Genomic DNA, 17427 nt, shown 5'->3' with positions numbered 1-17427 from the left:
AAAGAGAAGCAAAGAAAACAGATGATTTAAAAAAGCCAGCAAAAAAAAAAAAAAAAAAAAAAAGCAGATATATCCTGATTCCTTCAAGCCACAAAGCTGCAAGCCATATTAGCAAACAGTTGTACTGTCAGCACACTTGCACAGCAGATGGAAAGCTTCTCTGGTTCTGCCTTGTGTTAGTGAGGGTAAAACAAAAAATGTCTTCCTGCCTCTCTACCTACCCACCTGCAAATCTGGGTCACTACTGGTATTTGGTCATTTGGTCCAGGTCATTTGGCCAGGGTTTGCCACTAAGGCTAAGCATGTAGGTAGCTGAGCTGGGTGGGATATTCCCTAGGGTCCATCCTGAAAACCATCTTAATCCAGAAGCCATTAAAAGAAGTCATTAGAAGCCATGCTTTGTAGATGCCTCGATGCATTAGACCTCTGAACCTTTGTCATTAGCACAAACCATTTGACCTAGTGATCTTTGGAAGTAAAATTTCTACAACTTTTCCTGAATTCAGTATGTTCAAACTACAAGACATGTTTCAAGCCCTGAAATTTTCATTCAGAAAATGCATATAATAATTTTTCCAGACCTGTGAACAACTAGAGGGATGCCAAGAAAAGGCATCAGCACAAAATACCTGACTTGATGCCTCTGTCGTATTTTTTTTATATCTGGTTAATGCACAGTTAACAAGACAAACCAAAGTCTTCTGTGGATCCAGTCTAGCAAACAACTGGGTCTTTGGGTTTTGCAGGCATAGGATGACTGTTATACATGAAACCTTTCCATGAGTTCTAGCAAGCTTCCTTTATTTTGAAAAGTTACGCTTTTCAGCAGCATGCATTTCCTACTTTACAGAATAAATTTATTTAAGGAACAGAAGAGTATTTTCAAAATAATTCAAAATATTGGGAAGCTTTGAGGTCAAGCAGAAGCTGTTTCTTTCTGACCATAACTTTTAAAAATCTCTTTTGTTCTACAGAGTAAACTTGCCCCACAATATGAGTGCAGCTTTATGAGCAAAGAGATGAACACTAATGTTAGGTTTCAGCTCAGGCAGTCTCACCAAGCCCATGAGCAATTTAAGTTGCAACCACAGTTTAGATCTAAGGAGTCTCTCTCATCTCTCTCTTCCATCTGGGTGGAGTAATCACCTGTCTCCTGGAGAAATCAGATTACACCCCACCTTTCCGAATTGGATCAACACCTGCTAATTGGGTGGAGTATTTCAGACAAATGGGTTGCCAAGCCTGTTACAGGCACGTAAAATACTGAGGCTCCAAATCAGCCCCCTTGCCTTTTTTCAGCACAGTACATATTCTCTAATGACTTCCACTCACAGCCACCTCAGATAAGTGCACTCCAACCTTGTGTGTTGAAAGTAGAGGTAAAGCCATGAAGTGTTGAAATGAAGCAAAAGACAGTGGCATCTCCAAGGGGCAGCTGCTTAGCAGTGTGTATGACTGTAAATAAATACAGTGTGTATGACTGTAAATAAATACAGTGTGTATGACTGTAAATAAATACAGTGTGTAAGCTACTCCAGGAGGTCACACGTGTCTTACTGTGGGAAGCTGGAAATTTCTGTGGGGATATTAAACTGCTTTGGCACCACAGAGAGATGCTGAACTAGAGAAACCTTAAGTGACAGAAGCTTAAAATCCCCACTCAGTAAAAATTTGGCACCCAAGTGAAATTACTGAAATGTGAATTTGTTGAATGGCTTTGGGAGGTTTTTTGCTATCTTTCTGTTGGTTGGATTTATTTATGATACATATATAGTAGCCTAAAGTTTTTGGAAAATGTTAATCCAAAATGAATTACCTATGGGAATAAGAGACGAATAGATTATTTAAAATGACAGAGATTCCGCTATTCCGTCAGAAGAATTAACAACCAAAAAAAAAAAAAATAGAGAAAAAAATAGCATTTTATTTCCTAGATTATTTTAAGAACTTTCCCTTTAAGTTTCTGAGTTACTACGAAAGAAGAAAAGACAATATTATAACTTGTGTGCAGCAGGGAGAAATTTAGTAGACCTATTTTTGGTATATGTAAGCAAGAGAACTACAGAAAAAATTAGTTGTGAACTAAATTAATAGTTATGTAGTAACCACATCTTGAGTACAGAGGAACTGTAATACATGATCTTTCAGAGCAGATTTAATTTTAAAATTCACTTTTATTAAAACAATAGATAATCACAAAGAAAACAGACACAATATGACACAAAGTGGGGCGGGGGGTGGAATTGACTGGCACCAAAGAAAAGTCTTTTTCTTTAACTTCATGAGTTTCAGACTGAAGCCCTGAAACAAAGCAGGGACTAAACATATCTATCATTTCTACCAGTCATCCAGTTAATGTGTTTTTCTGGAAAGAAATGTATGAAGAATAAATTTACTCTGTCCATCTTGGGGTGCAGTAAATCATAACATGGAATTACCCAACAGCATTTTGAAATAGCAATAGCTGGAAACTCAGCCATAAATAATTCTCAGACTTTGCCAAGGCCAAATGAGGGCTCATGAGGAACACATATTGATAGAAAATTAAACCACATAATTTTGGGAAGATTTTTTTTCCTTCAGTTCTCCTTTACTTCCCCTTTTCTAACTCTTTGTATTTCAAAAGCAACAAAGAAAACATTTCTAAAAGACTGCATTCAATCTGCTGAATATTAAATTTCCTTCAGAAGCAAATTTCTATAGTCACACCTATAACAGAAAAATGAACCCAAAACTGGAAAATTAGCTTTCTCCTTGATCTATATCAATTTGTTTCCCATACTGAAAGACTTAAATGACTTCCCATGATACATAAATCGGTAAAATATGAAAATATGAACAACTGCCAACTTAATTCTTCCTCTGTATGAGACACAAGTTATTACCTTACAGTAACTGATTTTCCTTGGTCAGTTCATAGAAAGAAATATATGCAAATGCCTAAATGAATACAAGGTGTAGGATCAACATCTGAAATATGCCATAAATAAGGCTTTATGCTGGTGTGTTGTGGGGGTCCATCCAAGAACTGGAGCTGACACAACCTGGGGGGACAGGAACTGTTTGAGAGCTCCACAGGACTTTGAAAGATTCCAATGGCCTTAACTCCTTTTTTACCAAGTCCAGTCCTCCTGAGTGAAGTGGTTGTAGGTTTTGTGAGTTTTTTTTCCCCATGCCTTTCTCTTTTGTTTGTAGTCTATGCACAGCAGTTTTCTGAAGCAGCAGTATTAGAGCTGCACAGTGCTTACAAATGTCTCACTCTCTCATCTCCCAAATGGTAAGGAATGCTTTGGTAGGAAATTGTGTCCACATTGAAGTACTCAGAGAAGAAGAAGGGGTGAGCAGCCCTCAAGCTAAAAATCCCAGCACACTAACTGGGACAGTTGATAAAGTAAGAAGGAATATGCTCTGGCACTATTTATCTTACACAAAAAATGTCACAAAAACCACTTTCTTTTCTTGTAGCAGGTCATACTGAAAGTAAATTCTGTCCCCAAACTCATTTGAGACCTGTTGTTTCGGATTTTTACTCGTTTTCCCCTTCTTCCCAGGAGACATTCACCCTTCTCTTTTCCCCAGGCGGGATGGGCATCCTGGGTCTTTAGGCTTTGCTAAAGAATTTTACTGCTGTGCTGAAACAGGAAGCCAGAAAGCAAAAAGAGATGACAATGAAGGTTGGTGGCAGAAAAGCTGGAAATTTGGCTGTAGTTGTCCTCCATAGGAAGAACCCTGACAGAAAGGAATGAACTTGTCTTTGGCACACCCAAAGGGCCAGAGGTAATTTGCCTGGAAAAACTGTTCCTGTCAGATGAATTTAGAAACATGCTTTCTAGATCCAGCCAGCATTGTATATTTAATTTTCAGATTCCCTCTTCAGATCTTTGTTTACAATAACAGATGAAAAGAATTACTTTTACTTTCTGCCTCTATGTTCTTCTATTTTCCCTAAGGCAACAACAGTAATAAAATGAGTTAAAGGGACTCATGTTCAATTATTGCCAACTATGTTTTTTTCCAAATTATCACCAGATATGGCTGAGGGACACTTGTTGAGTCGCTTTTTATTCTCCGGGTTCTTTTCTTACTTTCCAAATTAAATCACTGCACACTGATGGATCCATAAGCCTACAGATCCACCCTGTGCTTTCCTGTATTTTAGGGAGGGGATGGAAAACTTTAAAGAAAGCATAAACTAAGATCACATATGAACATTTTGGCTTTAAACATTACTGTAATAAATGAGATGGTGAATTAGATTACAGTCATGTGATTCTACTTGCATGAACAATAAATTGAATAATTAAATGCTAGCCACACTTGAATGCAAAGAAGCATGCACAGAATATGGCTATGTCATAAAATATGTGTAAAGAGCCTTGCTGCTTTGTCACTGGAAATAAGTTTCTGATCTAAAGTGATTCCAAATTGCTGTCAAGAGAACTATTAAGTATAAAATAGTTAAGCACAGTTGGAATCAGGCGAGAGATAATAACTAGGTAAAATTTAATTGCAATTAAATAGCCCGGGTAGATGCCTATCTCCTATAAATTATAATACAGTCAGTGCTTACCCACACGCAAATGTGCTGGTACACTTCAGCTGTGTACACACAAGTGTAACTCTTCCTGGACCTGTATGGAGTAACTGCATGTTCATGTGACAGAGCAGATGCAGAAACTTGCTGGTACCAAGTAAAAGTACTTGGTACTCTTTGTATCTGTTTGCACATCAATGTGTATTTCTCACCAGAAACATCCAGGGAGAAGCTGATGTCTTACAGTGTGCCAAGTGTGTCTATCATTGTGCAGCTTGTCCTATGTGACTTTGTTAAAGCACTACTGAAATTTTATACATTTATACATGTCAAGGCCAGAAGGGACTGTTTCAACAATTTAATTTGACCTGGAATCTTTAAAAGTCCCTAAATAAATTGGATACTCAAATCACACTTGAAAATAACATCCTAAGGTGCCCTTCAGAAACACTTTTTTTATGCTTTCAGGTCATGGAAACCTATTGTACCCTTTAATAGGAATTTCTCTGATTAATTGTGTAATTTGTGAACTACTGCTACAGTGCAAATCTAATGCAGAGATGTATTGACTAAACAGACAAAGCAGCTACAATTTTGAAAGCAATGGCAAACTAACAGTTTAAGGACTAAATGAGGCTTCCACTCAGGAACATATCCTTGCCCTATGCCTACCTGCAAAATTAATTAGTGTTTCTGATAACTTCTGTAAATCAACAAGCTTTGCTTTGCTGGTTTATGATATCCCAGGAATGTCAGAATGGAATTGTAGACACTGGTTTTGTTTTTCTCTTTTTCTGTTAACTACCTGTTATTTATCCCACATTTCATGCAGAGGTTGTCACGTGTATTTGTAGGGGCCTAGGCGAATGTTGTATTTTTAAATGAAATATTGAGGCTCACCAGTGAGGAATATGACTAGCAGCATGACTGTTCTGTGAGTTTATATAAAAGCTGAGAATTATTCTGTAGAGACTTTGTCTTCTTTGATCATTACCAAGGTCTGGCCAGGAATCATGAGAAATATTCACAGGACTAACAGAAACCAGAACAGATCAAATAAGACACTGAAGTCCAGAATAGCAAGAAATCCTCACAGAATTGCTCATTTAGTTGAGTTACGTAAGCAAATATCCTATTTATTATTTATTGTCTTTAATTTTTCATGAACAATATTACTTTGGTGCTTGTGATACTCTATACTGAGGAAATGGAAATATATTGTAATACTAAGTACTTACATGGGTCAGTAATTACGATTTTATTGGAGAAAATCTGTATTTTGATGAAAATCATAGCAGTTAACCTTTTTCAGAGAAGTCCTACTCTAAGTAGGTACTACATAGCTGGGGGAAAGGTCTTTCAGCAACTCATCTCAGCTTACTCATATGGAAAAAAATCCAAAGCACACTTGAAAAGTTTTATCTACCTAAACAGTGAGTAAAGCTTAAGTAATTAACATATACTAAGCCCTTTAAAAACAGAAATTAAAATGACTTTAAGTAACAAAGGGGTAGCAGGAAAGCAGGAATAGGCCTCATTGGCTGCTCTCCTCAAATCCCGTGTGGACCATCCTGAGCCATGAACCTGCTGTGCTGAGACGGGCATGACTGACAGCACCAGGATAAGGAATCCCTCTGAAGGAGTGAAAACAACGCTGAATTACCCCTTATAATTATGAGAGGAAATCTCAGAGGTCATAGCTGAGGTTAGCAGTGGGGCAGAGCAGGGGTTGTGCTTGTGCTGCAGCTGCTGCAGTGCACCTGGCCCATTAGTGGGGACTTGCACTTTCAGCACCGATTCACCCTGGAGATCAATAATTAAAAGGAGGTTTTTTTTAAAAAATACCTCAATGCATAAGTATGGACTGTCTTGTAGAAAGTTTTGAGCCATCACAACTGAGGACTATATAATATCTTAAAAGTGGTACATGCTGAAAGCAGTATTATATCAAGCCAGGTTTATATGTCACTTTATTTGTCTTCTTTTTCTCCTGTTCCCTCTAATGAAAGTCTGTTGAGTTATTTTTATGGCCTTTATATTTCACACTCCCAAGGTACTGACAGTGACTTTAAGGAATAAATAAGGGAGGAATAATAAGGTTTTTTAATTATCGGTAATTAGAGTTAAAGCAGTTACATTAAATATGTTCTTTGTAATGCACTGCTTTATGGCAAGGTAGCTGAAAATATTTAAAGACAACACTCTGATCACATCAAGATATGTATTCCCCCTCTCTAGTCACCTACATGTTTATTTTAACTCTCACCTACTCCTGTAGAAAACTGTAAAATTACCAGAAAAAAAAAACAAAAAACCAAAAAAACCATCCCAAACAACCTTACAGGATCTACTGCCAGGGTCACACACTGCACTGCAGAGTGGTGTGGGCTTCACCTACTCATGATGAGTAGGCATAGCTGTCCCAGTATCACAGGAAGCAAAAGAATCAAAGTGAATACAAGTTACAGTATAAGCAGTCCTCTCAAGCTCACCACAGTCAGATGGGAACCTGAACCTCCCAGCTTACTCCAGAGTGTGTGTCTCTACAATTTTAAACTACCACGCTGAATTAGAATCAGCTTAGTGAAATGTATAAAGCATACTCTTTCTTACTACAGTGAATTTCTAAAAAATAATTATTAAAAAAAAATAAGAATATACTTTCATGCTAGGTACTCTTATTAGTTTTCTAGGTTTTTACTCCAGTCATGAAAAAAATCTACGTAATGTAATATCATAATACTTCACATGAGATGAAGCAGGAAGGTTAGTTAATTTGCTCATATATTTAACACTAGCCCCCTTTTTTAACCTTGAATATTAGACATTTTAGGCTTCACCTTGCACAGTACTCCTGAAAATTATTTGTGGACATTACTTCTATTTGGACATAGAAATAATGCATTACTTTAAATCCATTATTTCTGTGTAATGAGATGGTCCAGGTATCTAGCATTTCAGCTGTCCCATCACATATTTAGCTCAGCCCATATTTCTCGCTTTTTACCCAATCTACCTCTACTGTTCCCAGATGTAATTTTTTGAAGACAACTGTCCTCTATGGCCTAGGTAAAGACTGATGAGACTATTTTTATTATGACCTAGGAAATTATTCAAATGGAGCTCTCTAGAGGCATATGGTTGGCATTATGAATATTTTACAGAATCATCTCTGAAAATCAGGCCAATAGCATATACACACGGGGCCAAGTTCCACTCTCACTTATACCTTGGCAACCACGCTGATTTCCCATTTGGCTTTGCTATGCAAGTATTTGTTTGGCTTATTGCATGCATGTATATTTTATCTGTTTTTCCCCTTCTTCAGCCCCATTTCCCACACTGTTCCTATAAAGAAGACAGTTACTTGTCAGTGTGGAATGATTGCTATTTGGGGGCTATTGGCTGTATCTCTCTTACCTCATAAATACAGGGAATACGATGTACATAAGAACGAGGGAAAATGTTCAGAAAATGATGCCTGGTGTAGCAGTGCCTTTCCTGAGGCACCAAAACTGATGCTGAATGTTTACACCACCTTGACCTCAATATTGCTGTGAACTCCATGCAGGAAAGGGCTCTGGGGAACCTAGTGGCTCCAGAGAGATGTTACAATGAGAAAGCACTTCTTAGAGATCCCTTGAGAACTGGGACCTGGAGCAGGGCAAAAATGGGTCAAAACACTGTGTACCTTCTCATCAGGAGATGAGTATGCAAGGGTTAATATTTTTTCATTCTGATATTTCTTCTTTCTTATTGATTTTTTTTTTTCTATGGTATATGAATTCTATTTCATCTGCATGATTTCAATTTATAAATTGAAACTCTTGGTAATGAAGACAAAATTTCTACATAAGAGGACTGAGAAAACTCAAAGTGAAGTTATGATCAGACATGTGACCTTACAGAGTAGGAAAAATACTTTAAGAATTAACACAGTAGGACATAATAAAATATTTACAATGTTTTATAAAAGGAAAAAAAATGCTAAAAAGATTTGTACTTACCACAATATCTTTTCCAGCCCACTTGCACTCATCCCTTCGGGAATGTGATACAGGCCAAACAATCTAAAAACACAAAACAAAAATCACATTGTGTTATTTCATGCTTCAGCATTCACAAATTGCAGGCCAAATCCTTACAGTGTCCCTTTATCCAGTTTATCTTCCCCCCATTTTTTTTTTTCTTATTTCCTTTTCTTTCTTAAAATTTGACAACAAAGACATTAAATACTGGGAACAAAAACAGGAGTAATAGGTGTCATAGTAAAAACAATCTTGAAGTCTGCATTGTGAATTTCAGCTATGAATCTCCAGTCCTAATGATAAGAGGGTTAACTCTCTATTGACTGAGTGCTCTTTTAATTTTTTAAATCTCATGTAATGGAAATACATTCTCACATTAGAGTCCCAGCATCAGAAATGAGGTGTTTTCCCCTTCAGTCTATCCAACAGGTCACTCTTTCTCTAGTTCAGTCAATTAAATAATAAAAAAGATGCCATGGTATTTGACAAGTATCGCACCATCAAAATAGAAATGTTTATGCTGTTTCTATAGAGCCACCCTAACACAACTAATCCTAAATCTAGATTTTCTGTAGTGTTTGCTTAGCAGAAAATGGATCTCACCTCATACAGAGAAAATCCAGAGACCCTCACAGTCAATTATTCATGTTTCTTTGAAAAGCTTTTAGGAATTACATATAGAATAAAACATGATCTTCCCATAAAATGCCAGGCTATTCATTTGGGAGCCTCAGATAATGCAATATGAATGGCCTTAAGTCTGGATTACAGTCTTGGTGTTCAATATAGTTTGTTAATAGAAACCAAAAGGCAAAATATTAAAAAAAAGATGGAATGTGGACAAATGAGGGGGTCAAAGGAGATGTTGTAGATGATATTTGAAAATACAGTTTGCAATATTTTTTTAAATTCAAAATTTATTTAATGACATCCAAACAGGAATTGAACATTGTAAGTCTATAAAATAAGGCTGAAAATTTTATGAGCACATTCTCTCTCAGAGGATTCCCACTGCTTCCTGTTGCTATTCTCATCTTAAAATGTGCAGAGATGTGAAAATTTAAATTTACTAGGTTGAAAAACATTAACCAAACTTCTCAGATATCCCAAAAGGACCAGTTCAAGTTTAGTTCAAGTTTTGGGCAAAAATCTCAGTATTTTTCAAACCACTGTATTTCAAGCCAGATGTTCTTTTTCCTTAGTTTCACAGTAAAACCTTTTCCTCCAATTTGGTTTAAAAGGCAGCTAAGTCAAGCTGCTTTAGTTCATTGAAAATTTGGCTTTTTGAGTTTTGTTGTTGCCATCAGCATTTAGACACAAACCTAATGATGGTAGAAACAACAGCCGGTGAAGTTTGAGCTCAAGTGCAGCACTGTCTGCGTTGTAATTTTGATTGAAGTTTCTTACATGACTCTCCAGTCTATAATAAACAGATCCCCAAACTCCTAAAGCCTTTTGTGTAATCTTAAATCTATTCTGAATCCTCTAAGTCTGTTGCTAACATACATTTCCATGTTACTGATAGCAATTCATTATTTAATATTTTAATATTTGTATATAAAGTCAAATAGTGTTCTAAAAGTATCTGACTATGTAAGTACGTAAAAGAGTACTCTACACTCTACAGAGCTGTTTTCTGCAATGGAAACACCTTCTTTATTTTAATTATTCCAGATGTTTTGCACATTAAGCTATTGATCCCTCAGAGAATTCAAATAAATAGCTAGTTTCCTTTATAGCTACTCTAAAGAGAATAGAAAAGAAAATACTCTGTTTTCCTTTTATCCTCTTATCCTTAGAGAATACGAATGAATAGCCTGTCTTCCCTCTGAACAGAAAACACAAGGTATTTATTGCTATCATCTTAGGAAGCTAATAGTCAAACGGCCAAAAGGTCAGGAACACTAAGAAAAAAAAATAATCCCTGGGTATTGAAGCAATATATCTCTCATAAAAGGGTACTCTCTGGATTTTAAAACGTGCCATCAAAATACTTAATATAACAAATCAAATCTCCATCCCATTGCTTAACTTCTTAGCATTTTGTCTTACTAAAATAAAGGAAAACTTAAACTATTTATTTGGACTCCAGCAGAAGAATGACACTAAACTGCTTGTCAGCTTTTAATTAGTCACCAACTTTTACTGGAAAATTACGATCCCCATCAAGAACGGCAATATTTTATGGACTTGTTCCTCTTTTACTAATACTGGAACTGTTTTGGTTCAAAAGCAGCAAAGCAGAGTGCCTACAAGTGCTGAGTTAAAGAAGAAAAATCCACAGTTGGACTCCCAAATAGCTTCTTTTATCTGCAAATACAGAGCAGTAAGGCCTTTCTGTTTAAACTGTCATAATAGATTCTTGGCTTTTTTAGCAGTTGCCATGAAAGTATGTCTTGTTTGGGAAATGGCTGGATTATTCACTTATCATTTACTTCTTTTTTTTATAGTCTGAAAAAAATATTGTAGATTATATAGTCAAAGGTCACAGGCTCGTTATAAATTTCTTTTCATAGAGTCAGCAAATATTTTTGTTGTAACAGTATTCCTGACATGCAAACACTTACTACATAATTCCAACAGTGCACAACATAGTCTGAGTAATAACAAGTCTTTAACATTAAAAGCATATATTTACATTGTACAGAACATGAATGAGCGTACCTTTTGATATTCCTTGATGTTAACCAGGTTGAAAGAAAATATGTGATCCTTTGCTCCAACATACAACCGACCGCGTTCTTCGTCCAAGAGGAAAGTGTGGTAACTGGAGCTGTTAGCTAGTCCATTGAAATTGATTATATTGTTGGATTCCAACATTTCTGTAAGATAAAGGTAATATTTTTGCTGTTAATATAGTCAAATGAAATATAGACATATATTTTGACTTGTACAGATATCATTTTAGGAATTTGTGCTTATAGTGTAGAAACAAGTGAAAGCATTATTTATCTGGGCCCCTGAATGTTTTTATTTCAAGCACCCAAACTGCTTGTGAGATTCAGCTCTACAAAGAGATCAAACCAACAGTGAAATCAATTAAAAACCTGTATGAGTTTTTAGGTGGCAAAATTCTATCCATGGAGCTCATCAACTGTAGGACAAAGTTCAATTTTGTTCAATCAATGAGATTTGCAAGGATAAACTTGGGGATAACCAGCTGATAACCACATCTAAACACAAAATCTATTTCCAGCAGAAGACACTACTTCATAAAGTTCTGTTAGTTATGACAAAAGGGATAAGAATGACTAGCTGATGAGATAACATGTAGCACCTATTTTTATATGTATTATCTTGTAAGCTTTCTCACACAGGCAGCACGTCGTTCCCTTGTTTGGAACAGGAATTTTACTAGAGAAAGTAACCTTTCTTCTTTTTAAATTCAAGAGTAATTTTCTAGTTCTGATATTCTGCACAGAGATTTATATTTGCCATAGACAGGATTTTTTTTAAGTACAAGGATCCACAGAATCATAGCTATTCAAACATTAACAAAGTCATATGCGATTTTCTGAACAATATTTTTACTGTAAGTTAATATAGACCATAATCGTATAAGTATTCATGATAATGCACTTTCTTTATGCCATCTAGATTCATACCAGGACCAAAACCAAACCATCTCTTATCGTTTTAAGGCATGTGTCCACTAGTAAGTCATCAATAAGAAAATTTCCTGGTGATGACAAATCTTGTAATAGTTCAAGCCCTGAGCTTGTGAATTATGAAGGCAAACAGCTTTAGGAGCAGGAGCAGTTCCATTGATGGAGCCATAGAGACAGATGAGAAAGGGAGTGAACACATCAGCATCCAAGGGCTGACAGCCAGAGGGCATGGGCTGAGCTTCAGGTATGTAATGTCTGCATCAATTCTGCCACATGTGCAAGGCAAGGACGTATGTAACTCCTCTCAGACCACATGGCAAATGCTTCAATGTCTAGGATTCACATAACAGTGCAGCTACCTTCTACGGCTTTTCAGTTTTCAGTAAGATCACTCCCATTTTCCACCATTATTCCAACTGAAAAGTGAGTGTAATATAGCATCCCATATACTGATAGAAATCAAGGAGAAACTGCTGTTAAAACAGAAGTTTCTGCCTAATTTTCAACTAATTTTCCTTCTTTTTAACTCATTCTTTTGCATTAACATGGGGATGTCAGGTGGGGATTTTCTGGACCTAGGTTATAGTGATGCTTACGATTTTACATAATTTCACACCTGCAGCTTTGTAGCTCTGCAGATGTTAAACCCATTTTTGATGTTCACTTATACCAGGTGGGTTTTGAAGCAGGTTGAAACTCTGCAAAAACATTAGCAGGCAACACACTCAAAGAAGACAAACATTGTTAATTGCATACCATTTGGGATAGCTTTTAGCTTTAGTATTCCTTTAGCGTTTATTTGGAAAAACTCTCACTACCACCAAAAATAGTTAATTCATGTAGCAGTATAGCAAAGCATCAGCGCAGACACCATATTTTGTTCCTTATTCTACACTTCTTGTCACTAAATATAACTATACATTTATATCACAAACTTGTACTGCTCAAGACTGAAGCTCACTTTTTAAAAATTATTTTTCTTTTAAATGTAACAATCAAATTACCTCAAGCAGTCCTGTCAAAATAATTCTTATGGCTTCCTGCCAAGTTCTAGAATTTGACTCTATTGTCCTCCAGTTCACTTATTTGCATTTTGTAAGAGACTTTACTAATTCTCTTTACTCTGTAATGACTGATTCAGATGTTGAATGTCGACTCGCTGAATAGTGAGTGATGTAGATGATTGATTGCTTAACTTGCCTTAAAACTCTCTCTTGGCTAGAAATGCTCTGCTGTCATCTGTATCTGATCATTTTTCTTATAATACAGCTGTCAAAAACCTTTGTAATTTTTTCATCTTTGTTGGTTTGAACTCATATACGTATGATTCTGCCCTTTGTGACTGCAGTGTAAAGACAAGTGTCTGCTGAAGTCGATGTTACACAAAGGTAAAACTGATAAAAATTAAAATGAGATCAGTTAGGCACATAGCTACTTGGCTTAAAAGAAGCCTGATATGATTTTTCTAATGCAGAGTTCTAAATATTCACATCTACAGATGGTGATTGATGTTTTCTTTCTAATATCCATGAAAAATGTGAGATCATAGCATTGGAGCCCAAGGTTTATTATGGCCAAGAGTAAATTACATCATCATCTTCACTGTTCATAAGTCTCCACAGTAAAACTTAAAAGGACCAGGTGTGGCTGTGCAGGGAAATATATATACGTTTTTTTCCTTTTAATTTTCTGTGACTTTCACAGCATGCAACCCAAGCACTGTTGGGTTTTTTATGAACATACAATTTAAAGTCAAACTAAAAGCTAAATTCCATTGCCTTCTCTAAGAATGGGACATTTCTTCTAGGTTTTAATTCAGTATGTGTCATATTGCAACATTACTGACTTTGCAGAAGACAACTGGATTTCCAGGGTCTGTTGTCCAAAAGATTAGGCCTAGACATGCTCCAAGCAGTGTGCTCTAAATCACATTACATCAGGTTTCTCCCTGTCAGGAATCAGGCTGAGAATATAGGCTGAGGAGAAAAATATCATTTGTGTGTTGATGGTTTTTAATCACTACTAACTAAGGCAGGTTTGAGCTACATCACAAGTAGGCGGTGAAATCCTAAATAATTTTTGCAGTTCCTCTGCTGTTTATTCTAACTGAAATGTATTCATCCAGTGGTGAATGTGGTTTCACAGGCCATTCTGGAACAGGGTGCTGAAGAGCAAAGAAAAGGCATTTGCACAATCAATACAAATTAAGTATTCCACTTCCTCAAATTCATTAGTTTTAAAGTGTTTACTATCCAGTGTCTTCAGTATCCAGTGAGTGACTATTGCTGAGAGATAGAGACAAGACAGGGCTCAATCCCAGAAGGGCACTGGCATCCATCAATTCTACTAAGAGTCGATCACTCATGCTGGCAAGGTTTGTGGATCATCAGTGATAACGTAAACCAAGATTTACAACAAAGATTGCGTTGTAATGACAAGAGGAAATGATAAATGCATTCAATTAATCAATGAAATTAATACTGCCTACTAGCATAGCCTAAATATTTTCCTTTTTTTTTATTATTATTAAATGTTGGCGTCCATTGAACCATGATTTATGCAGACAGGTAATGGTTGCCTGTTCTTAAAGTCTTTTCTTTCTTTTAAACTTCCGCTATGATCTGTGCAGTTATTGCAAAGATGTAACACTAGTCCACCATTTTTTCAGTATTTTCCCAGCGAATGTCTTCAGTAAGAAGATAATTTTCTCATTTCCTTTGGACACATCCTCAGCTGCAGTCACGGCTGTAGCTTTGAACAGGAATGAATGAGCCCTATACAGCCAAGCACTGAACACTACAACTAGCATTGTCTGTGAAATGCCAGATGAGGTAGATTTAAGGTGGGTGGCGGTATTTTGAAGGTAGAAGCGATGTCATTGCTTTTGTTATTGGTGCTTCAGTCTCAAATTCATTAAGTGTTGCAGGTGACCAAAACTAACAGTTTCAAATGCACCATACCTTAAAAAATAATCATAATGACTGTGATAATCACTGAAACCAGATGAAGGTTGAGTTTCTCTGGGTTTGTGGGCTAGATGCCCCTAATAACCACTTCAACTAGCTTTAATTCACATTCCTGACTTACCTGTTCCATCTTAGTCTCATTTCTCTGCCAGTGTCCAAGCTTGAAGTATTTGACCTTTTTCCATGTGATTTTCTGTAGACTCTGAATGGTCCTTCTTCTATTAACTGATGTGTCTGTTGATCCAGTCTGACTTGTGTCAGAACACCACTTTGCCAGACAGAGTTGGCAAATTTACAGAAGAAAACCAGTCCCTAACTCTTGCCTTTGTTTTAGTACGTGGTTATTTAATTTGCTAATGGAATTGTAACTTAATAGTATATATACACACAGAGGGCCAAATTCCTGCTGTGAAATCCATGGAGATTTGCATGTGCAAGGAATGTAGGTTTGGTTTATTTTTATCACACTTCTTCATTAAAGAAGTCAGAAAACCACAGTTATAGCTAAGATGAATACAGTCATGCAGATCCTGAAGTTTGTTTTATCCATGGTTGGTATTCCACTGTAAACCTTGTTTTATGTCTGCGTTCCCTCAGCAGAGTTTGTCAGGAGGAGAACATAACAAAAGAAAACCATCTTATTTTTCACTTATCTACTAGCAGGCAAACTATCTTTAATCTTTTTAGCAAGGAGTTTGTCTGTGTAACAACTTAGAAAATTTGTGGGCTTTGGCCTACGTCCCTGTTATAGACTTCACAGTGACACACACCAGCCAAGACTGTTTTTGTTGATAAAGGTCAAAAGGGCACATCAATTTCTCTAAAAACCAGAGGAAAGGTTTCCTAATTTCCTCAGCAGGATTCAAATCTGGCACTGTCCTATTCCTGGTGACTCTGCAGAGTACTGGATCATACAGGGAGTGCTGCTCGTCACAACACGCTCCTGAAGCCAATGAGTGGTTGCACAAAACTCTCAACCTGCATTCCTCTGCCAGCAGCGATAAAATCTCGCTGCAGATCTCCCAGCAGTAGATAAAAGATGAGTCAATGCCATTATGCCATCAAACAGGGATTTTGCTGAACTGTGAGCAGTGCCTCCCACAACGTCATGCTAGAACATTTCCTTCTTCTCTCGCCAGGCCTCTACTTTGGCTACAGAGGATCAGGTGGCCGCATGTTTGCACATGCATTTCTTGCTTACACAGTTGCATATTGTGCCTGTTCTGTATATCAGCATGTGTATCTTTCTAAATAATCCCAGGTGTAAATTAGTCATTACTCTTTGAGTAATTATTTGCTGAATTCTTAGATACATGCAAGGAAAGGAAGGGGCATTTTAACTTTCAACCTCTTCTGCAGCTTCCCCATTTCATTGCTGATGGTGACTTCTGCCCCAGTCAGACAGTTATGGAAAAGTGGCAGGAAATCAAGAGAGCTTCCTGCAAGCCATGAGCCAGCAGAGCTATGTGGCAAAACCTGCAATATAAGCTTGGAAAAGGCACTGTACTTTTTGGGAGTCCAGACCCCAGCCAGGCAAGACAATGGCTGTAATACAGTGAGATACTTCAGGGAGTATTTCCATATATTATGGAAGACACTAGTCTGAAATCAGGTGAGTTTGACCCCATGCCAGGTCTAATGCTTAGTAAAATGGCCAATAGCCTAGAGGACAACTCCTCCTTTCCTCCCACCCAGGATTTAACTACTTCATACCACAACTATTTTCTTTCATTGACACCTCAGACATCACCGGGACCTTGGGATCTAGCCCTTAGTGAGGAGAATGATTCAGTCACCCACCCTAATTAAAAATAACTTGCTAACAGACTGTGGTACAATTCAAATTTCTATAAAACAAAACAAGGAAAACTAATTCATCATTTTTTTTCTTTTTAGCATTTCACCCGAGGGAGGAAAAAAATAATTGCAGAACCAATTGTTTTGCTACATCTTTTAGTTTAACTGGTCAGATTATATGTCTTTCAGTTATATTCAAACTGTTCCAATATTTCCAAACTATTTTTACCAGTCAGTCTTTGATTTTATATTAGGAGAAGAAGAATAAAGAGACATACAAATTATCAACACCTTCCCCTCCAAAAAAAACCAAGACAAAACAAAAAACAAAAAAAACCCAACAACTTATGCTTTCAGATAATTTTAGAATTATACTGCTTGGAAATACCAGAAAGTGATCAGTTTTATCTCAAATGAAACAAAAAACAGGCTTATGAAGTGTATGAGATCACATAGTGAAATAAGTGATTTATCCATTTTTAGAAATGTAACAT

At 36.7% G+C, this 17427-nt stretch overlaps 1 protein-coding gene across 1 annotated transcript in view; it reads right to left on the bottom strand.

Moving 5' to 3' along the window:
* Positions 1-17427, bottom strand: part of LOC131592129 (semaphorin-3A) — a 160706-nt gene that overhangs the window by 102449 nt on the left and 40830 nt on the right. The window contains exons 2-3 of the mRNA XM_058863413.1: positions 11227-11384; positions 8542-8604 (exon numbers count right to left, since the gene is read on the bottom strand). Of these exons, the coding sequence (XP_058719396.1) occupies positions 8542-8604; positions 11227-11384 (221 nt within the window). The remainder of the gene's footprint in view (positions 1-8541; positions 8605-11226; positions 11385-17427) is intronic.

This window comes from Poecile atricapillus, chromosome W, assembly GCF_030490865.1.
Source record: "Poecile atricapillus isolate bPoeAtr1 chromosome W, bPoeAtr1.hap1, whole genome shotgun sequence".
In the NCBI taxonomy this organism is placed as follows: Eukaryota; Metazoa; Chordata; class Aves; order Passeriformes; family Paridae; genus Poecile; species Poecile atricapillus.
The sequence above is the reverse complement of the archived record's forward strand: the minus strand, read 5'-3'. Positions and strand labels throughout refer to the sequence as shown.